The sequence below is a fragment of the Herpailurus yagouaroundi genome, unplaced genomic scaffold, assembly GCF_014898765.1.
Source record: "Herpailurus yagouaroundi ecotype Mexico unplaced genomic scaffold, PumYag 205, whole genome shotgun sequence".
NCBI lineage: Eukaryota > Metazoa > Chordata > Mammalia > Carnivora > Felidae > Herpailurus > Herpailurus yagouaroundi.
The window spans coordinates 12,362,740-12,383,484 of NW_024412436.1; the positions used below are offsets into that span (position 1 = coordinate 12,362,740).

At 40.3% G+C, this 20,745-nt stretch overlaps 2 protein-coding genes across 5 annotated transcripts in view; both read right to left on the reverse strand.

The window, feature by feature from the left end:
• LOC121015138 (kinesin-like protein KIF28P) overlaps positions 1-18,591 on the reverse strand; it is a 78,660-nt gene extending 60,069 nt beyond the window's left edge. Inside the window, exons 1-3 of the mRNA XM_040451886.1 lie at positions 18,488-18,591; positions 15,502-15,696; positions 2,442-2,645 (exon numbers count right to left, since the gene is read on the reverse strand). Of these exons, the coding sequence (XP_040307820.1) occupies positions 2,442-2,645; positions 15,502-15,696; positions 18,488-18,571 (483 nt within the window). The 5' untranslated portion in view covers positions 18,572-18,591. The remainder of the gene's footprint in view (positions 1-2,441; positions 2,646-15,501; positions 15,697-18,487) is intronic.
• A 972-nt stretch (positions 18,592-19,563) lies between these two features.
• AHCTF1 (AT-hook containing transcription factor 1) overlaps positions 19,564-20,745 on the reverse strand; it is a 75,884-nt gene continuing 74,702 nt past the window's right edge. For all 4 annotated transcript variants that reach the window (XM_040451882.1, XM_040451883.1, XM_040451884.1 and 1 more), the window contains one exon: positions 19,564-20,027. In XM_040451882.1, the coding sequence (XP_040307816.1) occupies positions 19,838-20,027 (190 nt within the window). In that variant the 3' untranslated portion in view covers positions 19,564-19,837. The remainder of the gene's footprint in view (positions 20,028-20,745) is intronic.

Consider the following 20,745-nt stretch of genomic DNA (forward strand, 5'->3'; position numbering starts at 1 on the left):
CGGACCGCGAGATCGTGACCTGGCTGAAGTCGGACGCTTAACCGACTGTGCCACCCAGGCGCCCCCCACAAATTTTAAAATTAAAAAATTAAAGAATACTTGAAGAAAAACAGTGTAGAAAGGCGTTTATGTATTCCTTGGTTCAGCAGTGACTAATAGTTGCACAGCTAAAATGCTAAACACTACTGATTTAACCAAATTTTGCGATAACGCAGCGGTTATGTGGCCAAGAAAGCATCGTGGTGTATGGTGTGGGTATGATGGGGATAAATTCTTTTTTACTGTGGCAAGAAGGTCAACAGCAATTTCAGACATTTTTACTAAGAGGATAAAAACCAGCATTGTTTGAAAATATGCAGATGGATACCAGGGCAAATGGCAAAGCATGGAAGATGGTAACCTTTGGGCCACGATGGGCAAGGAGGGGAGGAAGGACAGCAAGACACTGGTGGCTTCCAACAAGGCTGTCAGTGCAATTCTGTACCATCCTTCCATTTAACATGTATGATCTGGGGCGCCTGGGTGGCTCAGTCGGTCAGTTGAGCGTCCAACTCTTGGTTTTGGCTGAGATCGTGATCTCACAGTTCTTGAGATCAAGCCCCACATTGGGCTCTGCACTGAGCATGGAGCCTGCTTGGGATTCTCTCTCTTCCTCTCTCTCTCTCAAAAATAAACATTAAAAAAAAATTAAAAAGTGTACAACCCAATGGTCTTGAGTGTATTCACAGAGCTGTGTAACTACCCCCACAACCTAAGAATGTTTTGTCCCCTCCAAAAAGAACCCCATTAACAGTCACTCTCCACTCGACCTTCTCTGTTCCTCTCTGCTCCGCCCCAACCCTAGGCAATCACCAACCCACTTTTTGTCTCTATAGATTTTTCCTATTCTGGCCATTTTATGTGAAGGGAATCAAATGGTATGGTATCTTTCCTGTGTGGCTTTTTTTCCACTCAGCATAATGTTTTCAAGGTTCATCCATTTTTAAATATTGCTTTGTTTGTTTTACTTTATTTTAGAGAGCGAGCACATGTGAGTAGAGGTGGGGCAGAGAGAGGGAGAGAGAGAGAATCCCAAGCAGGCTCCATGCCCTGTGCAGAGCCTGATGAGGGGCTCAATCCCACAACCCTGGGACCATGACCTGAACTGATCAAGAGTCTGTCGTTCAACCAACAGAACCACCCAGGTGCCCCAAGTTTCATCCATGTTGTAGCAGGTGCCAGATGCTATAGTTCCTCTTACTGCTGAGTATATTCCATTGTCTGGCCATACCGCCTTCCATTCATCCATTCATCAGTTGATGGCCACTTGGCTTGTTTCCACTTTTTGACCTTCGCAAATATGTCGCTGTGCAACATTCATGTATATGTTTTTTGTGTGGGCGTAGGCCTTCCTTTCCCTTAGGTAATTTGGGTTTTTAAACTATGCTTGTATTACTTTGAAAAAAAATTAATTACAAAATTACTAATATACTATAATGTTGACAGTATTTACGTGATGAGATTGTGAGCAGTTTCTGTTCTCTGACTTGAACACATTGCTTTTAAAATCAGGAGGAAAATTGAGATAAAAAAAAGATGATGCATTGTTGAATTTTCATGACATAAATTTCACCTGTCACTTAGAGGAAACAAACACAGGCTCTGCTTACAGGTATTTGTAGACAATTTACCGTCATGTTTTAAAGACATTTGTTAATGGTTGCTGTCCATCGTGGTGATGTCACCCACCTTCAGTGAATTTAAAATTCAGTGTGGGCCTTCTATGTTGGGGCAAGTAAGAAACTCTGCTGGGGAAACTGATAAAGAAAATAAAAGTCCTTATCTAGAAATAAAAACCCATAGGGGCACATGGGTGGCTCAGTCAGTTGAGCGTCTGACTTCAGCTCAGGTCATGATCTCACTGTTCAGGAGTTTGAGTCCCACATCGGGCTCTGTGCTGACAGCTTGGAGCCTGGAGCCTGCTTCAGATTCTGTGTCTCCCCCTCTCTCTGCCCCTCCCCTGCTCATGCTCTATCTCTCTCTGTCTCTCAAAAAATGAATAAACATTAAAAAAATTTTTCTAAAGAAATAAAAATCCATAAATGAAGATGAAGACACAGCCACAGCCTTAGCAGAAGAGGGGAGTAAAGGTGACTGTAGGAGAGTCAGTGACAGTCTTGTCGAGCAACCCCAACAATGATCGATCCCTTGGAGTGTTAGCTTTTAAGACAGCTGCTTCTAGGATATTCAAAATGCCTTTAAAAAATATTTCCTTGGGTTTGCCTCAGGACAAGAAAAATTCTACATTCTCGTTATCTGCAACTTGATTTTATGATCCTGAAAACATTTTGCTATGGAAAATTAACATTATCCCCCAATAGAGATGCGGATAATTCGGGGCCAGGGATTTTCAAAATGAGAGAAGAAATCCCTCCAAGAAGGGATTTTAGGAGAGTACACACCTGGTATTCCTGATTTCTCTCCGGCTCCTCAATTGCTTGAAAGAGCTCTTCACATACATTTGGAATGATACCCTTGTTTGCTCCAAGCCCAACCATGGAATAGCTTTTTCCAGAGCCAGTTTGGCCATAGGCTAGGAGGGTGGCATTATAGCCTTGCCAAGCACTGTCCAGAATTCCCCTGCCAAGATCATGGAAAACATCTTTCTGCAAAGAAGATCACAGGCATAGTGTTCAGCTCAGGCTTTTCACGATACTCTCAAAACATAAATATTCTGGTTTTGATGAATTGCTTAATTAGTACTCTATGACCTACTTGAAATAAAATTCTGATACTGTCTTAGGACCAATAAAATAAAGCTGGAAACCAAAAATGAGATTTGGCCATTTGGAAAACACTGATGATCGTGAATCTTCAACTAGCTGGTGTCCATCAATAGCAAATCTGTGCCTCTCACAGCCTTGCCAAAACCTAGCCTTGCTAGGTCATTAAAATTCAGCAATCAGACAAAAATTTCAAGGTGTCAGAGACTAGTCAAAGTGTCTCCTACTTTCTCTTTGTTCTTGACTCCAAACAATAACATCACAAAATCCCTGCACTGATTTCAGTCCTCTGCTGCTGAGCTCTTTTGTGTGTGTGTGTGTGTGTGTGTGTGTGGCCACAAGACCCAGTGGTTTTGGAGCATTTCTACAACACATACATACATGGGCACACACTCCCTTTTTAAGTGGGAGACACAGATGCCTGTGCCCACAACTGCTTGAAAGAGAAGATGTGGTCTGCCTCCTTCGTTATCTGGGCCATGACCACAGCCAGCAATATTCTCTTATTTGAGGCTGTTTCAAAAAGTACATTCTTCTCTGATCTCTAATATCAATAAAATAATAAGTAAGCTTGGAGTGCCTGGGAGGCTCAGTTGGTTGAGCATCCAACTCTTGTTGTCAGCTGGGGTTATGATCCCAAATCATGGGATCAAACCCCGTGTCCGGCTCCGTGCTGAGTGTGGGGCCTGTTTGGGATTCTCTCTCTTCCTCTGCCCCTACCCTGCTAATGCACACATGGATGTACACTCTCTCTCTCTCAAACAACAAAAAAGATAGTAAGCTTTACATGATCCCTCCATTGCAGTAGGTACATTTGTATAATTTATATAATTTTTACGTCTGGGAAAGATGCACATACCAACATAGTATGATTTATATGTGGACAATAGACAGGAACCGATTTTCTCATACTGTTCATTTCTCATAAGAAAGGAATACAAATTATTACACTACAACGTTTAGGGGAGCTTCAGGCCTAAGATGTAGAATTTGGCCAGTGGTTTCTGAAATCGTTGTAATTATGCTTTTCCCAGAGAAATGTGTTCTTACAAAGGGTATCTACTCTATACCTTAAGAGCTATTAGCTAAACCTAAGGAGCACCTACTAAGCTTAGTAAAGTAACTAGTTTTGGAGTTAGAATTACATTTCTAATTTCTTCCTACCCACCATCCTATCATCAAATATACGAAGCATTGTCCTGCACTACAGTGTGTGAAACAGTAATTCTGTGATCTCGTAACAGGTGGTCAAAAAAGCTTGATGGTGCTCCTCATCCCCAAGTGAATTCTTTACAGCACAATTCCTGCAGTCTTTTAAAACTATCTTTTCAAAACTCGAGATGTAATTGATATATAACATTATATTAGGTTCAGGTGAACAACGTGATATTTGTACATATTGTGAACTGATTACCAGAATTAGTCTTCTTGATAATAGCCATTCTACCTGGTGTGAGGAGATGTGTCGCCGTGGTTTTGATTTGCATTTCCTGATGAGTGACATTAAGCATCTTTTCTTGTACCTGTTGGCTATTTGCATATCTTCTTTGGAGAAACTCTATTCATTTCCTCTGCCCATTTTTTAATTGGGTTGTTTGCTGTTGTTGTTGTTGTTGTTGTTATTTGCTATTGACTTGTATAAGTTCTTTATCTATTTTGGATATGAACCAGATATATGATGTGCAAATATTTTCTTCCATTTTGTATGTTGCCCTTTCATTTTGCTGATGATTTCCTTATGTACAGAAGCCTTTTTGGTCTGACATAGTCCCACTTACTTACTTTTGTTTTTGTTATTAAGTCCAAAACATCATTTCCAAGACTGATATGTAGAAGCTTACCACCTATGTTGCCTCTGAGAAATTTTGTGGGTTTTGCCCTTATGTTCAAGTTTTTAATACATTTCAAGTTAATTTTTGTGAATGGTGTGATGTGGGGGTCCAGTTTCATTCTTTTGCATGTGACTGTCCAGTTTTCCCAAAACCATTTATTGAAAACACTGTCCTTTCCCCCGTCGTCTATGTTTGGCTCCTTTGTCATAGATTAATTGACTATATACACATGGGTTTATTTCTGGGCTCTCTGTTCCATTCCACTGATCTATGTGTGGTTTTATGCCAGTGCCATACTGTTTTGATTGCCATAGCTCTGTAATATAGTTTGAATCAGGGAGTGTAATGCCTCCTGCTTTGTCCTTCTTTCTCAAGGCTGCTCTATTTGGAGATTTTGTGGTTTCACACATATTTTAGGATTGTTTATTCTATTTCTGTGAAAAATGCCACTGGAATTTTGATGAGGATTGCATTGAATCTGTAGATTGCTATGGATAGTGTGGAAATTTAACAATATTAATTCTTTCAAGCCATGAGCACAGAATATCTTTTCATTTATTTGTGTCTTCTTCAATTTCTTTCATCAGTGTCATCATTTTATGTACAGGTACATATTATGTACAGGTCTTTTACCTCCTTTGTTAAATGTATTACTTGGTATCGTATTGTTTTTGGAAAAAACTCAAAACAGAATTGACACACATTATATTCATCCATTTAAAATATGTCATTTTAGGGGCATGTGGATGGCTCAGTTGGTTAAGCATGCAACTCTTGTTTTCAGCTCACATCATGATCTCATGGTTCATGAGTTCTAACCCTGCATCAGGTTGTGTGCTGATAGTGTAGAGCTTGCTTGGGATTCCCTCTCTTCCCTCTCTATCATTTTTTTTAATCTTTTCAAAGAAGCAGCTCTTAGTTTCATAGATATTTTCTATTTTATAAGGACCTATTTCATTTATTTTGGCTCTGATCTTTATTATTTTCTCCCTTCTACTAAATTTGGCTTTTGTTTTTTCTATTTATAATTCCTTTAGGAGTAAGGTTAGGTTGTTGAAGATTTTTCTTGTCTGTTGAGGTAGGCCTCTATCACTATTACAATAATAAACTTCCCTCTTTTTTAAAAAAATTTTTAAATGTTTTATTTTTTGAGAGAGAGACAGACAGAGCATGAGCAGGGGAGGGGCAGAGAGAGAAAAGAGATACAGAATCCAGAGCAGGATCCAAGCACTCAGCTATCAGCACAGAGCCTGATGTGGGGCTTGAACCCATGAGCACGAGATCATGACCTGAGCCAAAGTCAGACGCTCAACCCACTGAGACACCCAGGTGCCCCTAAGTTTTTTTTTTTTAATGTTTATTTATTTGAGAGAGCGTGCGTACACACACACACACACACACATGGGGGAGGGGCATAGAGGGAGACACAGAATCTGAAACAGGCTCCAGACTCCTAGATGTAAGCACAGAGCCCGATGCGGGACTCGAGCCGACAAACCATGAGATCATGACCTAAACTGAAGTCAGATGCTCAACTGACTGAGCCACCCAGATGCCCCTAAATTCCTCTTAGAACTGCTTTTGCTGCATCCCAAAGATTTTGAACCATTGTGTTTCCATTTTGATTTCTTACCATGTATTTTTTAATTGCCTCTTTGCTGTCCTTTGTTTTGACCCATTGGTTGTTTAGTGTCCACATGTTGGTGTTTTCTCCAGTTTTATTCTTGTAATTGATTTCTAGTTTCATACCCTTGGGGTGAGAAAAGATGCTTGATGTGATTTCAAACTCCTTAAGTTTATTGATGTTTGTTTTGTGGCCTAACATGCACTCTACACTGGGGAAGGTTCCATGTACACCCAAAAAGAATTTGTATTCTGCTGTTCTTGGATGGGATGTTCTGTATGTATCTGTGAGATTCATCTGATCCCATGTGTCACTCAAAGCCACTGTTTCCTTGTTGATTACTGTCTGGATGACCTATCCACTGACATAAGTGGGGTGTTAAAGTCCCCTCCTATTATTGTATTGCTGTCAATTTCTTCCTTTATGTCTGTTAATATTGTCTTTATATATTTAGGTGCGCCTATGTTGGGTGCAGACAGATTTACAACTGTTATAGCCTCTTGTTGGATTGTTTTATCATTATAGAATGACTTTCTTTGTCTCTTCTTAGAGTATTTGTTTTAAAGTCTATTTTGTCTGATATACATATTGTTACTTTGACTTTTTTTCCCACTTCCATTTGCATGGCATATTTTTTCCATCTTTTTGTTTTCAGTCTCTTTGTGTCCTTGGGCCTAAAGTGGAGTCTCTTGTAGGCAATATATACATGGGTCTTGTTTTTTCACCCAGTCATCCTATGTCTTTTGATTGGAACATTTAGTCCATTTACATTTAAAGTAATTATTTTTTTTAATGCTTATTTATTTATTTTGAGAGAGAGAATTAGTACACAAGTGGGGGAGGAACAGAGGGAGAGAGAGAGAGACAGAATCCCAAGCAGTTTCCACAGTCACTGCGGAGCCTGACACAGGGCTTGAACTCACGAACTATGAGATCATGACCTGAGCCAAAAATCAAGCGTGGGTGGGGGAGAGGCAGCGAGAGAGAGAGGGAGACACAGAATCAGAAGTAGGCTCCAGGCTCTGAGCTGTCAGCACAGAGCCCAATGCGGGGCCCAAACTCACAAACCATGAGATCAAGACCTGAGCCGAAGTCAGTCGCTCAACCGACTGAGCCACCCAGACGCCCCAGCCACTTTTGTTTTTTAACTTTTATACGGGCCTTACAAGTAATTGATCTACTACCTTTATTATACATTTGCTTTTACCAGTGAAAATTTTCCTTTCATAATTTTCTTACTTCTATATATGGCCTTTTCTTTTCCACTTAAAGAAGTCTTCTTAACATTTCTTATAAGGCTGGTTAAGTGCTGATGAACTTTTTTAATTTTTAATTTTTGCCTGGAAAGCTATCTCTTCTTCAGTTCTAAATGATAATCTCCCCAGGTAGAGTGTTCTTGGTTGTAGGTTTTTTTTTTCTTTCTGCACTTTCCTTTCTGCCACTCACTTCTGTCCTGCCAAGTTTCTGCTGAAAAATCAGCTGATAGGCTTATGGGGGTTTCCCTTGTATATAACCATTTGCTTTTCTCTTGCTGTTCTTTAGATTCTTTAATTTTTGACATTTTAATTATTGTCTTGGTGTGGACTTCCTTGGGTTCATCTTTGTTATGTGGAAGTATGTTCCATCTATCCCTAATTTCTTGAGGGTTTTTTATTAAGAATGGATGCTGTATTTTACCAAATGCTTTCTCTGCATCTGTTGAGAGGATCGTATAGTTCTTATCCTTTCCTTTATTAATGTAGTGTATCATGTTGATTAATTTGCAAATATTGAGCCAACCTGCAGCCCAGGAATAAATCCCTCTTGATTATGGTGAATAATTATTTTAATGTACTGTTGGATTCAATTTGCTGGTATCTTGTTGGGAATTTTGACATTTATGTTCATCAGGGATATTGGTTTCTAATTTTCCTTTTTAGTGGGGTCTTTGTCTGGTTTTGGAATCAAGGTAATGCTGGCCTCATAAAAGGAGTTTAGAAGTTTTCCTTCCATTTCTATTTTTTGGAACAGTTTCAGAAGAATAGGTATTAACTTTCCTTTAAATGTCTGGTAGAAATGGAAGCCATCTGGCCCTGGACTTTTGTTTGTTGGGATATTTTTGATTACTGTTTCAATTTCTTTGCTGGTTATGGGTCTGTTCAAATTTTCTATTTCTTCCTGTTTCAGTTTGGTAGTTTATCTGTTTCTAGTAATTTATCCATCTCTTCCAGATTGCCCAATTTGTTGGCATATAATTTTTCATAATATTCTCTTATAATTGTTTGTATTTCTGAGGTGTTCTGGTCTCTCCCCTTTCATTTGTAATTTTATTTATTTGAGTTTTTTCTTTTTGATAGTCTTACTAGAGGTTTATCAATCTTATTAATTCTTTTAAAGAACCAGCTCTTAGTTTTGTAGATCTGTTCTACTACTGGATGTTTTTTGTTTCTATGTTATTTACTCCTGCTCTAGTCTTTATTATTTCCCTTCTTCTCCTGGCTTCAGGCTTTATTTTCTGTTCCTTTTCTAGCTCCCTTAGGTGTAAGGTTAGGTTGTGTATTTGAGATCGTTCTTGCTTCTTGAGGTAGACCTGTATTGCAATATACTTCCCTCTTAGGAATGCCTTTGCTGTATCCCAAAGGTCATGGACTGTCATGTTTTCATTTTCATTTTCTTTCATGTATTTTTTTATTTCTTCTTTTAATTTCCTGGCAAATCCATTCATTTTTTAGTAGGATGTTCTCTTTTTTTTATTGTTTGTTTGTTTATTTATTCATTCATTCATTCCTTTAGAGAGTAGGGGAGGGGCATAGAATAAGAAAGAGAGCAAATCCTGAGCAGGCTCCACACTGTCAGCATAGAGCGTGACATTGGGCTCAATCTCATGAATGGTGAGATCATGACCTGAACCGAAATCAAGAGTCAGATGCTTAATTAACTGAGCCACCCAGGTGCCCCAATTTAATAGGATGTTCTTTAACCTTCACGTATTTGTGTTCTTTCCAAGTTTTTTTCTTGTGGTTGACTTCAAGTTTTATAGTGTTTTGGTCTGAAAATATGCATGGTATGATCTCAGTCTTTTTGTCCTTGTTGAGGGTTGGTTTGTGACCCAGTATGTGATCTGTTCTGGAGAATGTTCTGTGTACACTCGGAAAGAATGTATATTCTGCTGCTTTAGGTTGGAATGTTCTGAATATATCTGTTAAGTCCATCTGGTACAGTGTGTCATTCAAAGCCATTGTTTCCTTGTTGATTTTCTGCTCAGATGATCTGCCCATTGTTGTAAGTGGGATGTTAAAGTCCCCTACTATTATTGTATTATTATCAATGAGTTTCTTTATGTTTGTTAGTAATTGATTTATATATTTGGGGGCACAAATATGCCCACGTTGGGGGTGTAAATATTTACAATTGTAAGATCTTCTCGTTGGATAGACCCCTTTATTGTGAGATAGGGCCTTTCTTTATTTCTTATTACTGTCTTTTTTAAAATCTCTCTTTTTTTTTTTCAACGTTTATTTATTTTTGGGAGAGAGACAGAGCATGAACGGGGGAGGGGCAGACAGAGAGGGAGACACAGAATCGGAAACAGGCTCCAGGCTCTGAGCCATCAGCCCAGAGCCCGACGCGGGGCTCGAACTCCCGGACCGCGAGATCGTGACCTGGCTGAAGTCGGACGCTTAACCGACTGTGCCAGCCAGGCGCCCCGTTACTGTCTTTTTTAAAAAAAATCTAGTTTGGCTTTCTTTTGGCATCCATTAGCATGATAGACGGTTCTCCATCCCCTCACTTTCAGTTTGCTAATGTCTTTGGGTCTAAAATCAGTCTCCTGTAGGCAGCACATAGATGGGTCTTGACACTCTATGTCTTTTGACTGGAGCATTTTGTCCATTTACATTCAGGGTGATTATTGAAAGATATGAGTTAAGTGCCATTGTGTTACCTATAAAGCGGGTGTTTCTAGTGATGTTCTCTATTTATTTCTAGTCTTTGTTGTTTTTGGCCTTTACCTCCCCCACCCCCCAACTCAGAGAGTCCCTCTTAATATTTCTTGCAGGGCTGGTTTAGTGGTTATGAACTCCATTAGTTTTTATTTGGCTGAGAGACTGTTTATCTCTCCTTTTATTCTGAATGACAGCCTTGCTGGATAATGTATTCTTGACTGCATATTTTTCCCTTTCAGCACATTGAATATATCCTGCCATTCCCTTCTGGCCTGCCAAGTTTCTGTGGACAGATCTGCTGCGAACCTGATCTGTCTTCCTTTGTAGGTTAAGGACTTTTTTCCCCCTTGATGCTTTCAGGATTCTTTCCTTGTCTGTGTATTTTGTAAAATTGACTATGATATGCCTTGGTGTTGGCTGGCTTTTGTTGAATTTAATGGGAGTTATCTGTGCTTTGTGGATTTTGATGTCTTTGTCCTTCCTCAGGTTAGGGAAGTTTTCAGCTATGATTTACTCACATAAACCTTCTGCCCCTTTTTCTCTCTCTTCATCTTCTTGGACTCCTATGATTCAAATGTTATTCTGTTTTAATAAGTCACTGAGTTCCCACTGTGATCCATTACCTTTGTTTCCCGCTTCTTTTTAGCTTCATTGTTTTCCATAATTTTATCTTCTGTATCACTAATTTGTTCCTCTGCTTCATCCATCCTCGCTGTTATGGTATCCATTCAGGTTTGCATCTTGGTTATAGCATTTTTAATTTCAGCCTGACAAGATTTTAGGTCTTTTATCTCTAAAGGATTCTGTAATGTCTTCTACGCTTTTTCTCAAGCCCAGCTAGAATCCTTATAATTGTTGTTCTAAATTATAGTTCAGACATCTTACTTATATCTGTATTAATTAAATTGCTGGCTTTCATTTTGGAGGGAAAAAAGAAAAAGAAAAAAATAGTAAAATAAAATTTAAATTAAAAAAAAATTCTTAAAATAATAAAGGAAGATAGGTCGTAGGTGTGTTTTGGGCTGCATGGTAAGAGAAACTTGATAGAAAAAATAAAACAAAGATAAAAGATTTTTTTGGAAAAATTTGCTTTCTGTATCCAAGAAAAAACAAAACCAGAAGCAAAAACAAAAAAAATCCCAAAGGAAGCTAGATTCTGTTTCCTCTAGAGTTGAAGCTTTGCAGCAGTCTACAGTCAGTAGACTTAGGGTGTGGAAGGGGTTTGTGCTGGTCTTCTGTGCGGTTGATTGGGGGGCTGCTGCTCTGATTCTCAGGTCAACTTGCCCTAGTGGAGATGTGTTTGGAGGGTGCAGTGGGTAGGGCTAGGTGAAATGGCTCCATTCTCCATTTGGTGGCGCTGTTTAGCTCACTGGGGTGGATCTGTGTGAGTGAGCTAGGGGTGAAAATGGCTTCACTCTGGTATCTAGTCTCCAGACTGGGAAGTTCACACCCTTGTAGACATGCACGATCCATCACTCCACCCGTGTCTACCACTTCCATCAGCTCCCTGCCTTCCCCTTCTCTGTGTCCTAGCTGTCCACCTACCAGATGGTGCCTCCCTCCAGAGTTTTATCTCAGGCATGGCTATATTTCAAAACCCCACACTTCAGAGACACCCCCCCCCCCCGCCTCTGCTTGGGCCCATGCTGATCCTCTAGGGGAGGGTCTTGCCATACCGTGGTGCATACCACCTTGTCCCAGGAAATAGTCACATGACCACACAGTGGCAGTGGCTCAGAGTTTATGGTAAGGTGCCAGGTTTGCTGCCCTTAGCTGGAGTCTTTGTATACTGGTGAATGGGGCAGCTTGATTGTGCCCACCTGGTCTTCCCTATGGAGAGGCCCTATGGCCTCTACCAAATGCACATCAAGCAGTGGAACTGCTTCTCCCTGGGTGACCCAGGGGATCATCAGATGATGCTGCCCACTCCCCTGTCTCTGCCCTGCTACCTCTCTGGAGCACTGCCAAGCACTGACCTCTGAAACTTCAGACTCTGTGTTCCACTGTTTATAGAAAACTGGTGGTATAGAAACCCTCTCCTTTTTCCCCACCAATGGTTTTGGGGGAGTTTTCTTATGGAATTCCCTGTGCCTGTTTTCATTCATTCTTTTTTTTTTTTTCTTCACTTTTAGCTCAGCTCTCTGTGATCAGGGATCCTTACCCCTGCAGCACCCACTGGCTCTTTTCTCCCACAAATCAACTCTCCACAGTTCCTACTTTTTTTTTGTTTGTAGACTTTTGTACTTTTTGTTTGTACCTTTTTTGTTTGTTTGCACCTTTTTTGTTTGTACTTTTTTTCTGTTTGTAGATGTGCAACCTTGTTCTCTAAAACTTCTGATCGATTTCTTGGGTGTTTAGAACGATATTTATCTAGCTGATCGGGGGAGGAAGCAAGTTTAGGGTCACCCTAATCCTCCGCCATCTTTACCCTCTCTTCAGGGAAGTTTGATTTCCAGGAAGTTCTCTCCTATTTTAAGTTTACTGAGAGTTTTAATTCTGATTGGGTGTTGAATTTTGTCAAATGCTTTTTCTGCATCTGACCCTATATTCCACCCCTGTATTGTGTTCTTATGATGAATTACCTCGCTATTCAAATGTTTAGCCAGTCTTAAATTACCAGGAAAAGTCCCACTTGATTGATTTTATATATAGATACACGCTTTGTACCTTTTGCACCATATATATATATATATATAGTTTTTTAAAATCTTTTGTTGGATTCTATTCACTGAAATTTTGTGAATTTTTGTGTCTGTCTTCATGATAGACATTGCAGTGTTTTTGTAATCTTGGGCTGTTTTTGGTGTAATATTGTCTTCAAAAAATGAATGTTCCATCTTCTGTCAGCTCTAAGATTTTTTTTTTAAAGATTTCTCATTATTTCTTCCTTTGGTAGAATTCACAGGAAAGGCATCTTGGCCTAGAATTTTCTTTGTTAGAAGGTTTTAACCATAAATTCAATTTCTTGAGGGCTATTTGAATTATCTGTTTTTGTGTGACCTTTGGTGGCTTGTATCATTTCATCTAACTTGTTGAATGTATTAGCAATAAGTTTTTCACAGTAGTCCCATTTTTTTAAAATGTCTGTAAGATTTGTTGTGATGACTCTTTCATTTCTCATCTTGGTACTGTTATGTTTTTTTCTTAACCAATTGGGGTAGAGATTCAATTTTATTCATCTTTAAAAAAAATTTTTTTTAACATTTATTTATTTTTGAGACAGAGAGAGAGCATGAACGGGGGAGGGTCAGAGAGAGAGGAAGACACAGAATCTGAAACAGGCTCCAGGCTCTGAGCCATCAGCATAGAGCCTGACACGGGGCTTGAACTCACGAACCGCGAGATCATGACCTGAGCCAAAGTCGGACGCTTAACCGACTGAGCCACCCAGGCGCCCCTTATTCATCTTTTGAAAGAATTAGCTTTGACAAAGTTCATAGACTTTTCCTATTATTTTAATGTTTTGCATTAATTACTGTTTTTATCCTTATTTCTTCCTCTGCTTGCTTTGTGTTTAATTTGCTCTTCTTTTTCTAAATTATTAGGTGGAAGACTCAAGATTGTGCTTCTCTAATAACTTAATGCTATAAAATTTTTCTAAGCCCTGTGGTAGCTGTGTTCCACAAACTTTGATAAATTTTTAAATTTTTATTCAGTTTTTTAAAATGTTTATATATTTTTGAGAAAGAGAGACACAGAGTGCGAGTGGGGAGGGGCAGAGAGAGAGGGGGACACAGAATCTAAAGTGAGCTCCAGGTTCTGAGCTGTCAGCACAGAGCCCCGTTGCGGGGCTTGAACTCACAAATGGTAAGAGCAGACCTGAGCCAAAGTCAGACACTCAACCGACGGTGCCACCCAGGCACCCCTTAAACTTTTATTCAAAGTATTTACTAATTTGTGGTTTTTCCTTGATCTATGAATTATTTAATTTTTTTTTTAATGTTTGTTTTTGAGGGAGAGCATGTGAGCAGGGAAGGGCGGAGAGAGAGACAGAGAATCCCAAGCAGGCTCCATGCTGTCAGCACAGAACCCGATGTGGGGCTCAAATTCATGGACTGTGAGATGATGACCTGAGCCTAAAATCAATAGTGGGGCGCTTAACCAACTGAGCCACCCAGGCACCCCATAATGGAGTGTCTTCTTAATGAATTATCATTATAGAATGTTTCTTGTTCGAAGTCTACTTTATGTGATATAGTTTTCTCTGTAGTTTTCTTTTCATAGTGTTTACATGGTAGTATCTATTTTTAAGTTGGGTTTCGACAGACAGATGTAGTTGGATCTGGTTTTTCCTATCAAATCTGATCATCTGACTTTTAGTTGGCATGTTTATTTACATTTGGTGTAATAACTAATATGGCTGGCATTAAGTCTACCATCTTGCTATTTGTATTCTACTTATCCCATCTCCTTTTAACTTTTCCCCACTTTTCTTGCCTTGTTTTGAATGCTTCATGATCCCATTTCCCCACAACTGACTGATTAGTTCTGTTTGATTGAATCAAAATTCTGTTTGATTTTTTAATTGATTTTTACTGATTTATCTAGGATGGTTGTTCTCAAAGTGCATTCGAGGGGCCATGAGGCCCTTTCAGTGAGTTTGTGAAGTCAGAGCTACTTGATAGAGGCTATTTTTAGGAGTGGTTTAATAAATCTGCAAGCTTTCAGCTGTCTTTGAAAGACAACTAGGCAGACAAGAATGGAGAGAAAAGTTTTGGGGGAAATAAACAGAGTCTCAGTGACCTGTGGGGCAAGGGCGATCGGAATCACAGAAGGAATAAGGTGGGCAGCAGGGGGCAAAAGAGATTTGAAAAAATGAGAGTTGAAAGTGTTCCAAATTTGATGGAAACTATACACACCCAGATCCAAGAAACTTAGTGAGCTTTGTCCAGATTGAAATGATCACCTCTCCATCGTACCCCATCATAACCCATATTCCTATCACAGAACCTGTAACATTTTTTAATGCACCATAAGTCTCCCCATACCAAGTTGTGGGCAACTTTATTATGGAATAATGCAAAGCACACGATAAATACTTGATAAAACAAGTGTTCTTAAATGCTGAGTGCATCACATATTTTGCTTATTTTATCTCGGGCAAAATATAACTGATGCTTCTTTTTCAAAATATGCCAATATGTTGGGAAATCAATTGATTTGAGTGCCTAAAAATTATTTAGACAATAGCTGCACTTTTGGACCCCATGTTTAGCATGAAAAAGGAATTAATTTAAAATCAACTCTCAAATGGAAGTATATATCGTACCATGCTTGTATTACACAATTGTACTGTCCTATTAACATTTTATTTAAAAACAAATAAACTTCCTTTGAAGTTGTGTTTTAAAGCAATTTACCTGGCTTGCAAATTTACTGCTAGGATCAGTTGAAATAAACACACCATCTTTATCCTTTTGAAATCCATCGTGAGACCAATAGGCCAGGTCAAAAGTAAACGTCTTCCTATGTTCTGGATTCTTAGGGTCTTGTATGGTTGTGGTGGTTCTGGAATGCATGGAAATCACACATTTGCTCCCAGAATTCTTCTCTCTCTACAGTCAAATTACAAATTCGGTCAATCATTGTAGTATCTCTTTGTCTTCCAAGCTGTTTTGCAAGTCTTTATACACACCTTGTAAAAAATTAAGGCAGGAACTTACCATCGATTCATTTTGTTCTCCGTGTGTGTGTTTTAACATTGGTGAAGTGTTTTGTTATAAATGCCATTTGAACTTGTGTATTTAAATAAGTGCCAGTTCACAATCCTAATTTTGAGAAAGGGGTTCTTCTCGGTGTTATTCTTAGCAGCCGTTATGACAAACAGTGACTCTTTCACTCGGAATTTTTGAGTCTTATCTCTAGTCATATTAATTTTCTGAGAGTAGCCTAACACCCAACTATACTAATGGCGATAACGATAGCAACAGAGAGCTTCTTCCCTGTTTCACGTGCCAGTGAGACTGGTGAAAATCCTTAAAGAAAAAATGAAAATGGAAAAACAACCATTTCAAGACTCTGGTAATGGTCCTAAGGGCAAACAGCCAATGACAAAACATCTCTTCAAAGGAATTGTATCAAAAATGTTAAGGTGGAGTCTGGTGTGTGAAGTGAGACCATGCCTTCTTCCCCCTGCCCGCTGAGCCAGGTGGAGACTCCGCTCCAGACTGCTGGAGCCCCGACCACAAGGCTCCCTCTCCCCCCAGATTCCAGTCGCAGGGCTTTCTTCCCGGCGGGAGCATGATATCAGCATTTCACGTCCTGCCCCCATCTGCCTGTTGCGGAGGCTAAGTGCAGGGAGGGTCTTGGTGGGAGGTGGGATGCCTTCTTGCACCCAGTGCCCACGCATGCAGGGAGGCTCCACTTTGTTCTGTCATGCTGAGAATACAAGGGTGCTGGCTGTCCTTGCCCCGGCCCGAGGTGGTGGTCCCATGCCGGGGGGGGGGGGGGGGGACCAGCAGCTGAGGATCTCAGACTCCTGTCCCACATTCCTCACGTGCTGGGGCTTCCAAAACGGAAGCTGCTTGTTCCCACCTCCAGACCCAGAGCCCAGCATTAGACACGCTGCCTAGGGGGACAGCAACTCCTCTCTTCTCAAAGGTGGCTTGATTTCCTCTCTTAACAGAAGTGGGCCCTAATGGCACACTCAGGAACAGAAGAGGGTGTGATGAAAGGCGATCGGGAGGAGGTCTGTTTTGATAATGGTTAAATTATAGGCCTTCTAGTTTGCAGAGTTGGTGGGGGTGCAGGGGGTGCTGGGAAGTAAGACAGCGGAGATGAACCCACCTGGAGTCATGAAAAATATGTCACTGATCTCAGAAATGGTTCCTTTTAAAGGAATCGGAGAATCCAAAGTCACGAATATTTACTATGTGTTTTTTTTGTACTTTGTACTTCTAGCTCTTATATTTGGGTCTTTGGTCCATTTTGTGTTAATTTTCGTACATGGTGTGAGGTAAGGGTCCAAGTTTTTTGTTTTGTTTTTTTAAATGTTTATTTTTGAGAGAGACAGAGCGTGAACAGGGAAGGAGCAGAGAGATAGGGAGACAGAATCCTAAGCAAGCTCCAGGCTCGGAGCTGTCAGCACAGAGCCTGACGCGGGGCTTGAACTCACAAACCGCAAGATCATGACCTAAGCTGAAGTCGGATGCTCAACTGACTGAGCCACCCAGGCACCCTCAAGTTCATTTTTTGCATGTAGCTACCAAGTTTTTCCATGACCGCTTGGCAGTCTTGTTGAAAATCAGTTGGCCATGAAGGCCTGGGAAGATTTTTAGACTCTGTTTCTACACATTGACCTGCAGGTCTGTCATCGTGCCAGTATCACACTGCCTTGGTCACTGCTGTCTCTATCCCTAAAGCTGTCTAATTACATATCTGCCTGGCTGCTAAAATATTTTCTGTGACACAGATGAATGCTAAGAGACGGGAAACAATGGACACAAACTGAAAACGTGCAGGACAGTACTGAACGCTGATGGACAAGAGAGGAAAAGCATCGGGTTGTACAAGGTCCGAGCAGGAAAACAAGACCTCCTGGAAGGTCTCCGTCACGTTCGTCGTCTGCCGCCGCGGACCAGTTATTACCGTCCGGTACGCCCTTTGCATGTTTGCTCCCTCTAGCATACCCTTGTCCAAATCTTGTTCTTTGGGTCATCCTGAATGCTTCTATCTCCAGGAGTTTTCACTAGACCCAATCTGTCTCTGGGGGCCCACATTGCTTGCCTTACCATGGCGATACATACTACTACCATTTACTCACAAAGGACTGCACGCTTTAGTGGTGTTTGATCCAGAGCAGCCAAAAGTGTGCTGAATGGGCCAACTGTTCAGAATTCTCTTAAAACCTAACTACTGCACTGATAATCAGCATGCAGGGTCCCAGAACAAGTATAATCTGTATCTTAGTGTTGTAGCAACACAGTTGAATGACCAGCGGTAGTAAGTTACATAAATACGTGTATGCGTAAATGCACTTAAAATCTACAGAATTCATCCCAAACCGGCAACTTATTTGCTTATGATCTGCTATTACTGAGGAGAGGAGAAGTACATTTACTAAAAACAACACGTCTACGTTGACCAAACCGCACTGGTTTAAAAAATTATTAACTTGACAGTACGTATGTTTCTCTCATCAATTTTTTTATTGAGCTACTTGTGCAAAGGAATGAAATTACGTGTTTACTAAATTATGTTCAGATCTTTAAATTACTCATTTAACAAGTTCATTTAAATATTCCATAAGTGACAAGCAGCTTACACATTTGATCACTATCGTTAAAAAGTTAATAAAATGAGTCATAGTCAAAATTTCAACAAGGCGATGTAACATTCATCACTGACCTGACTGAAAGGCCGCACGCGCACCGCGACTGTCACACTGTCCATACGTGGCATAGGCATCTTCACCATTTTCCCGTCACTCATGTTATTTATTTGGTAGAAAAATAAGGTAGAAAGTGCGCTGCTTATGCTTCACACTAAAACATTAAAAGCTTAGCCAACAAAAGCAGTTTGTTTCTAGACAATCAATTATTCATGGTCCATTCGTTACACACTATCAATGACCTGTTATAAATTATTTTGCAACACTTACTTATTGATGAGTTTTACAGCCCACATCAAGTATCTCCGCTTCATTGCACACAGTCATACTGCGGAGGACAGGGTCCTGTTCTTTTCCCTTTTCCCTTCCCCACTTGTACTCACACTCTTGGCCCATCCTCGATAGTCTGTGCCTGAGGTCCTATGAAAATGTGTCAGTTTTAAAACCTGAATGTTAAGGGATTTCTGTAATTTGATAGCAAGCTCCTTCACAGCAAGAGTATTATAAAAAAATTTGCTCAGTCTTGTCATTCCGTCGACAGCAGGCACACATACAAGGTGTGCCGAACAGCCACGAAACGGACTTGTTTCACATTCCCCCTTCTCAAACCTTTCCAAGAAGTTGCTAGTGAGCAGTGAACCGGTCAATCTAACCTGGATAATTAGTCTCTGAATAATGAAGAGACCGTAAGGACAAATAGCCTTTACGCTTGCTGAACAAGGAATGCCAACGTTATATTTAACCAATGCATTACTTGGAAAATCACTCATTTGAGGTAGAATATACAAAATGTGTTAGACTACAAAACGTGGCAAAATTACATGCCCATAATTTGATTTCAACATAGTAATAACAAGCAAAAAAAAAAAAAAAAAAATACATTTTTTGATTAGAAATCTCAATCATAGAAGCAAAGTGCATAAATTATAAAATAGCAACTTTGAAAAAGAATCAACAGTTATTCAGTCATCCTCGTTTTAAGACTGGCCTAACACCATTAACTGCAGAGAAAGAAATGGGGCCAGTGCCTACTAGCATTAGAAAGTCATGATTAAAACAGAAATCCCCTCTCAAAAATCTAACAGACACAAACTACTGTGAAGTATACGCTTTATTTAACATTCCAATAATAAGCCATATTTACATACTGTATAAATGTATGAAGTCTTCATATAAAATAGAAAAAACTGCCTGGACTAAAAGAATCACACTCCTTATGGAGTTACTTTGCTTATTGAAGAGCTTCTGTCTACAAAAATTTACAGTAATTTATACAAATCATTTTCTTCCAAATTAGATGATTTTTAATAATCCACACAATTTTGATGACTCTACAAATTGGTGTACATTAAAAACTTGAAAAAAAATTACAGCATTTTTCTCCGTAAAACTTGCTTTGGAAAGGAAGACAGTTTCTTCTTGCTCCTTCCCAGACCTCTCGTCGGTACCGTGGTAGCTTTTCTAGGCTTGTTCTTTACATCGTCAACCGGGCTTCCCAAAGGAGAAATCAGCCTGATCTTCACTGGAGGAGGGGACCAGGGGTCGTCTTCTTTGTTTCTGAAAACCAAAAACAATTCAAGTAAGAATAAACACACTGTAATATAAAACAGAATCCACTTTCCCACTGTATTCGGAAAAAAGCCTCAAGGAGCGGGTACCCTTTCCTGGTGCTCTGATTTTGTAAGAGAAGCGAAGAAGCTTTAGGTCATGAAGGTAACTGGAGGCAGAATAAAGGCCCACGTGACCTGGATGGGCTGAGAGCCCGGCAGGCCCGTGAACGGGGGAGAAACGGCAACCCTCAAACCGCACGGTTCGCGATTCTGTGCATACTTCCATAATATGCAAGTGCCCCACATAGGTCACAAAGCCAACTGATGTATAAATGGGGTTATTACCTACGGTCGAAAGACACATTAAGTCGGTTTTTAAAGTAAGATGAAATGGATTACTTTATGCTTTTATGAAATTCAACCATGCCTAAGCACAAATAAACCTGGAGGAACTTCCCCACGAATGAAGTTTTACTGCCAAGTTTGTAATTGTTTTTACTAACTGTTACCTACCTTTACTAAGGAGAGGATGACACATCCCGCCGCCGAGCCGCCACCCCCGCTGCCAGAACAGAAGGACCCAGTGGGCCCCGCCCCGCCCCCACAGCCCGGCTTTAAAGGGGCTTTAAAGGCTGAATGGGCTCTCACCGCCCTGTGGAGACCCGCCTCGTCCTCCCTCGTCCTCCCGCGGTGAAATCCAGCGATCGCCAGGAGCCGGTACGCAC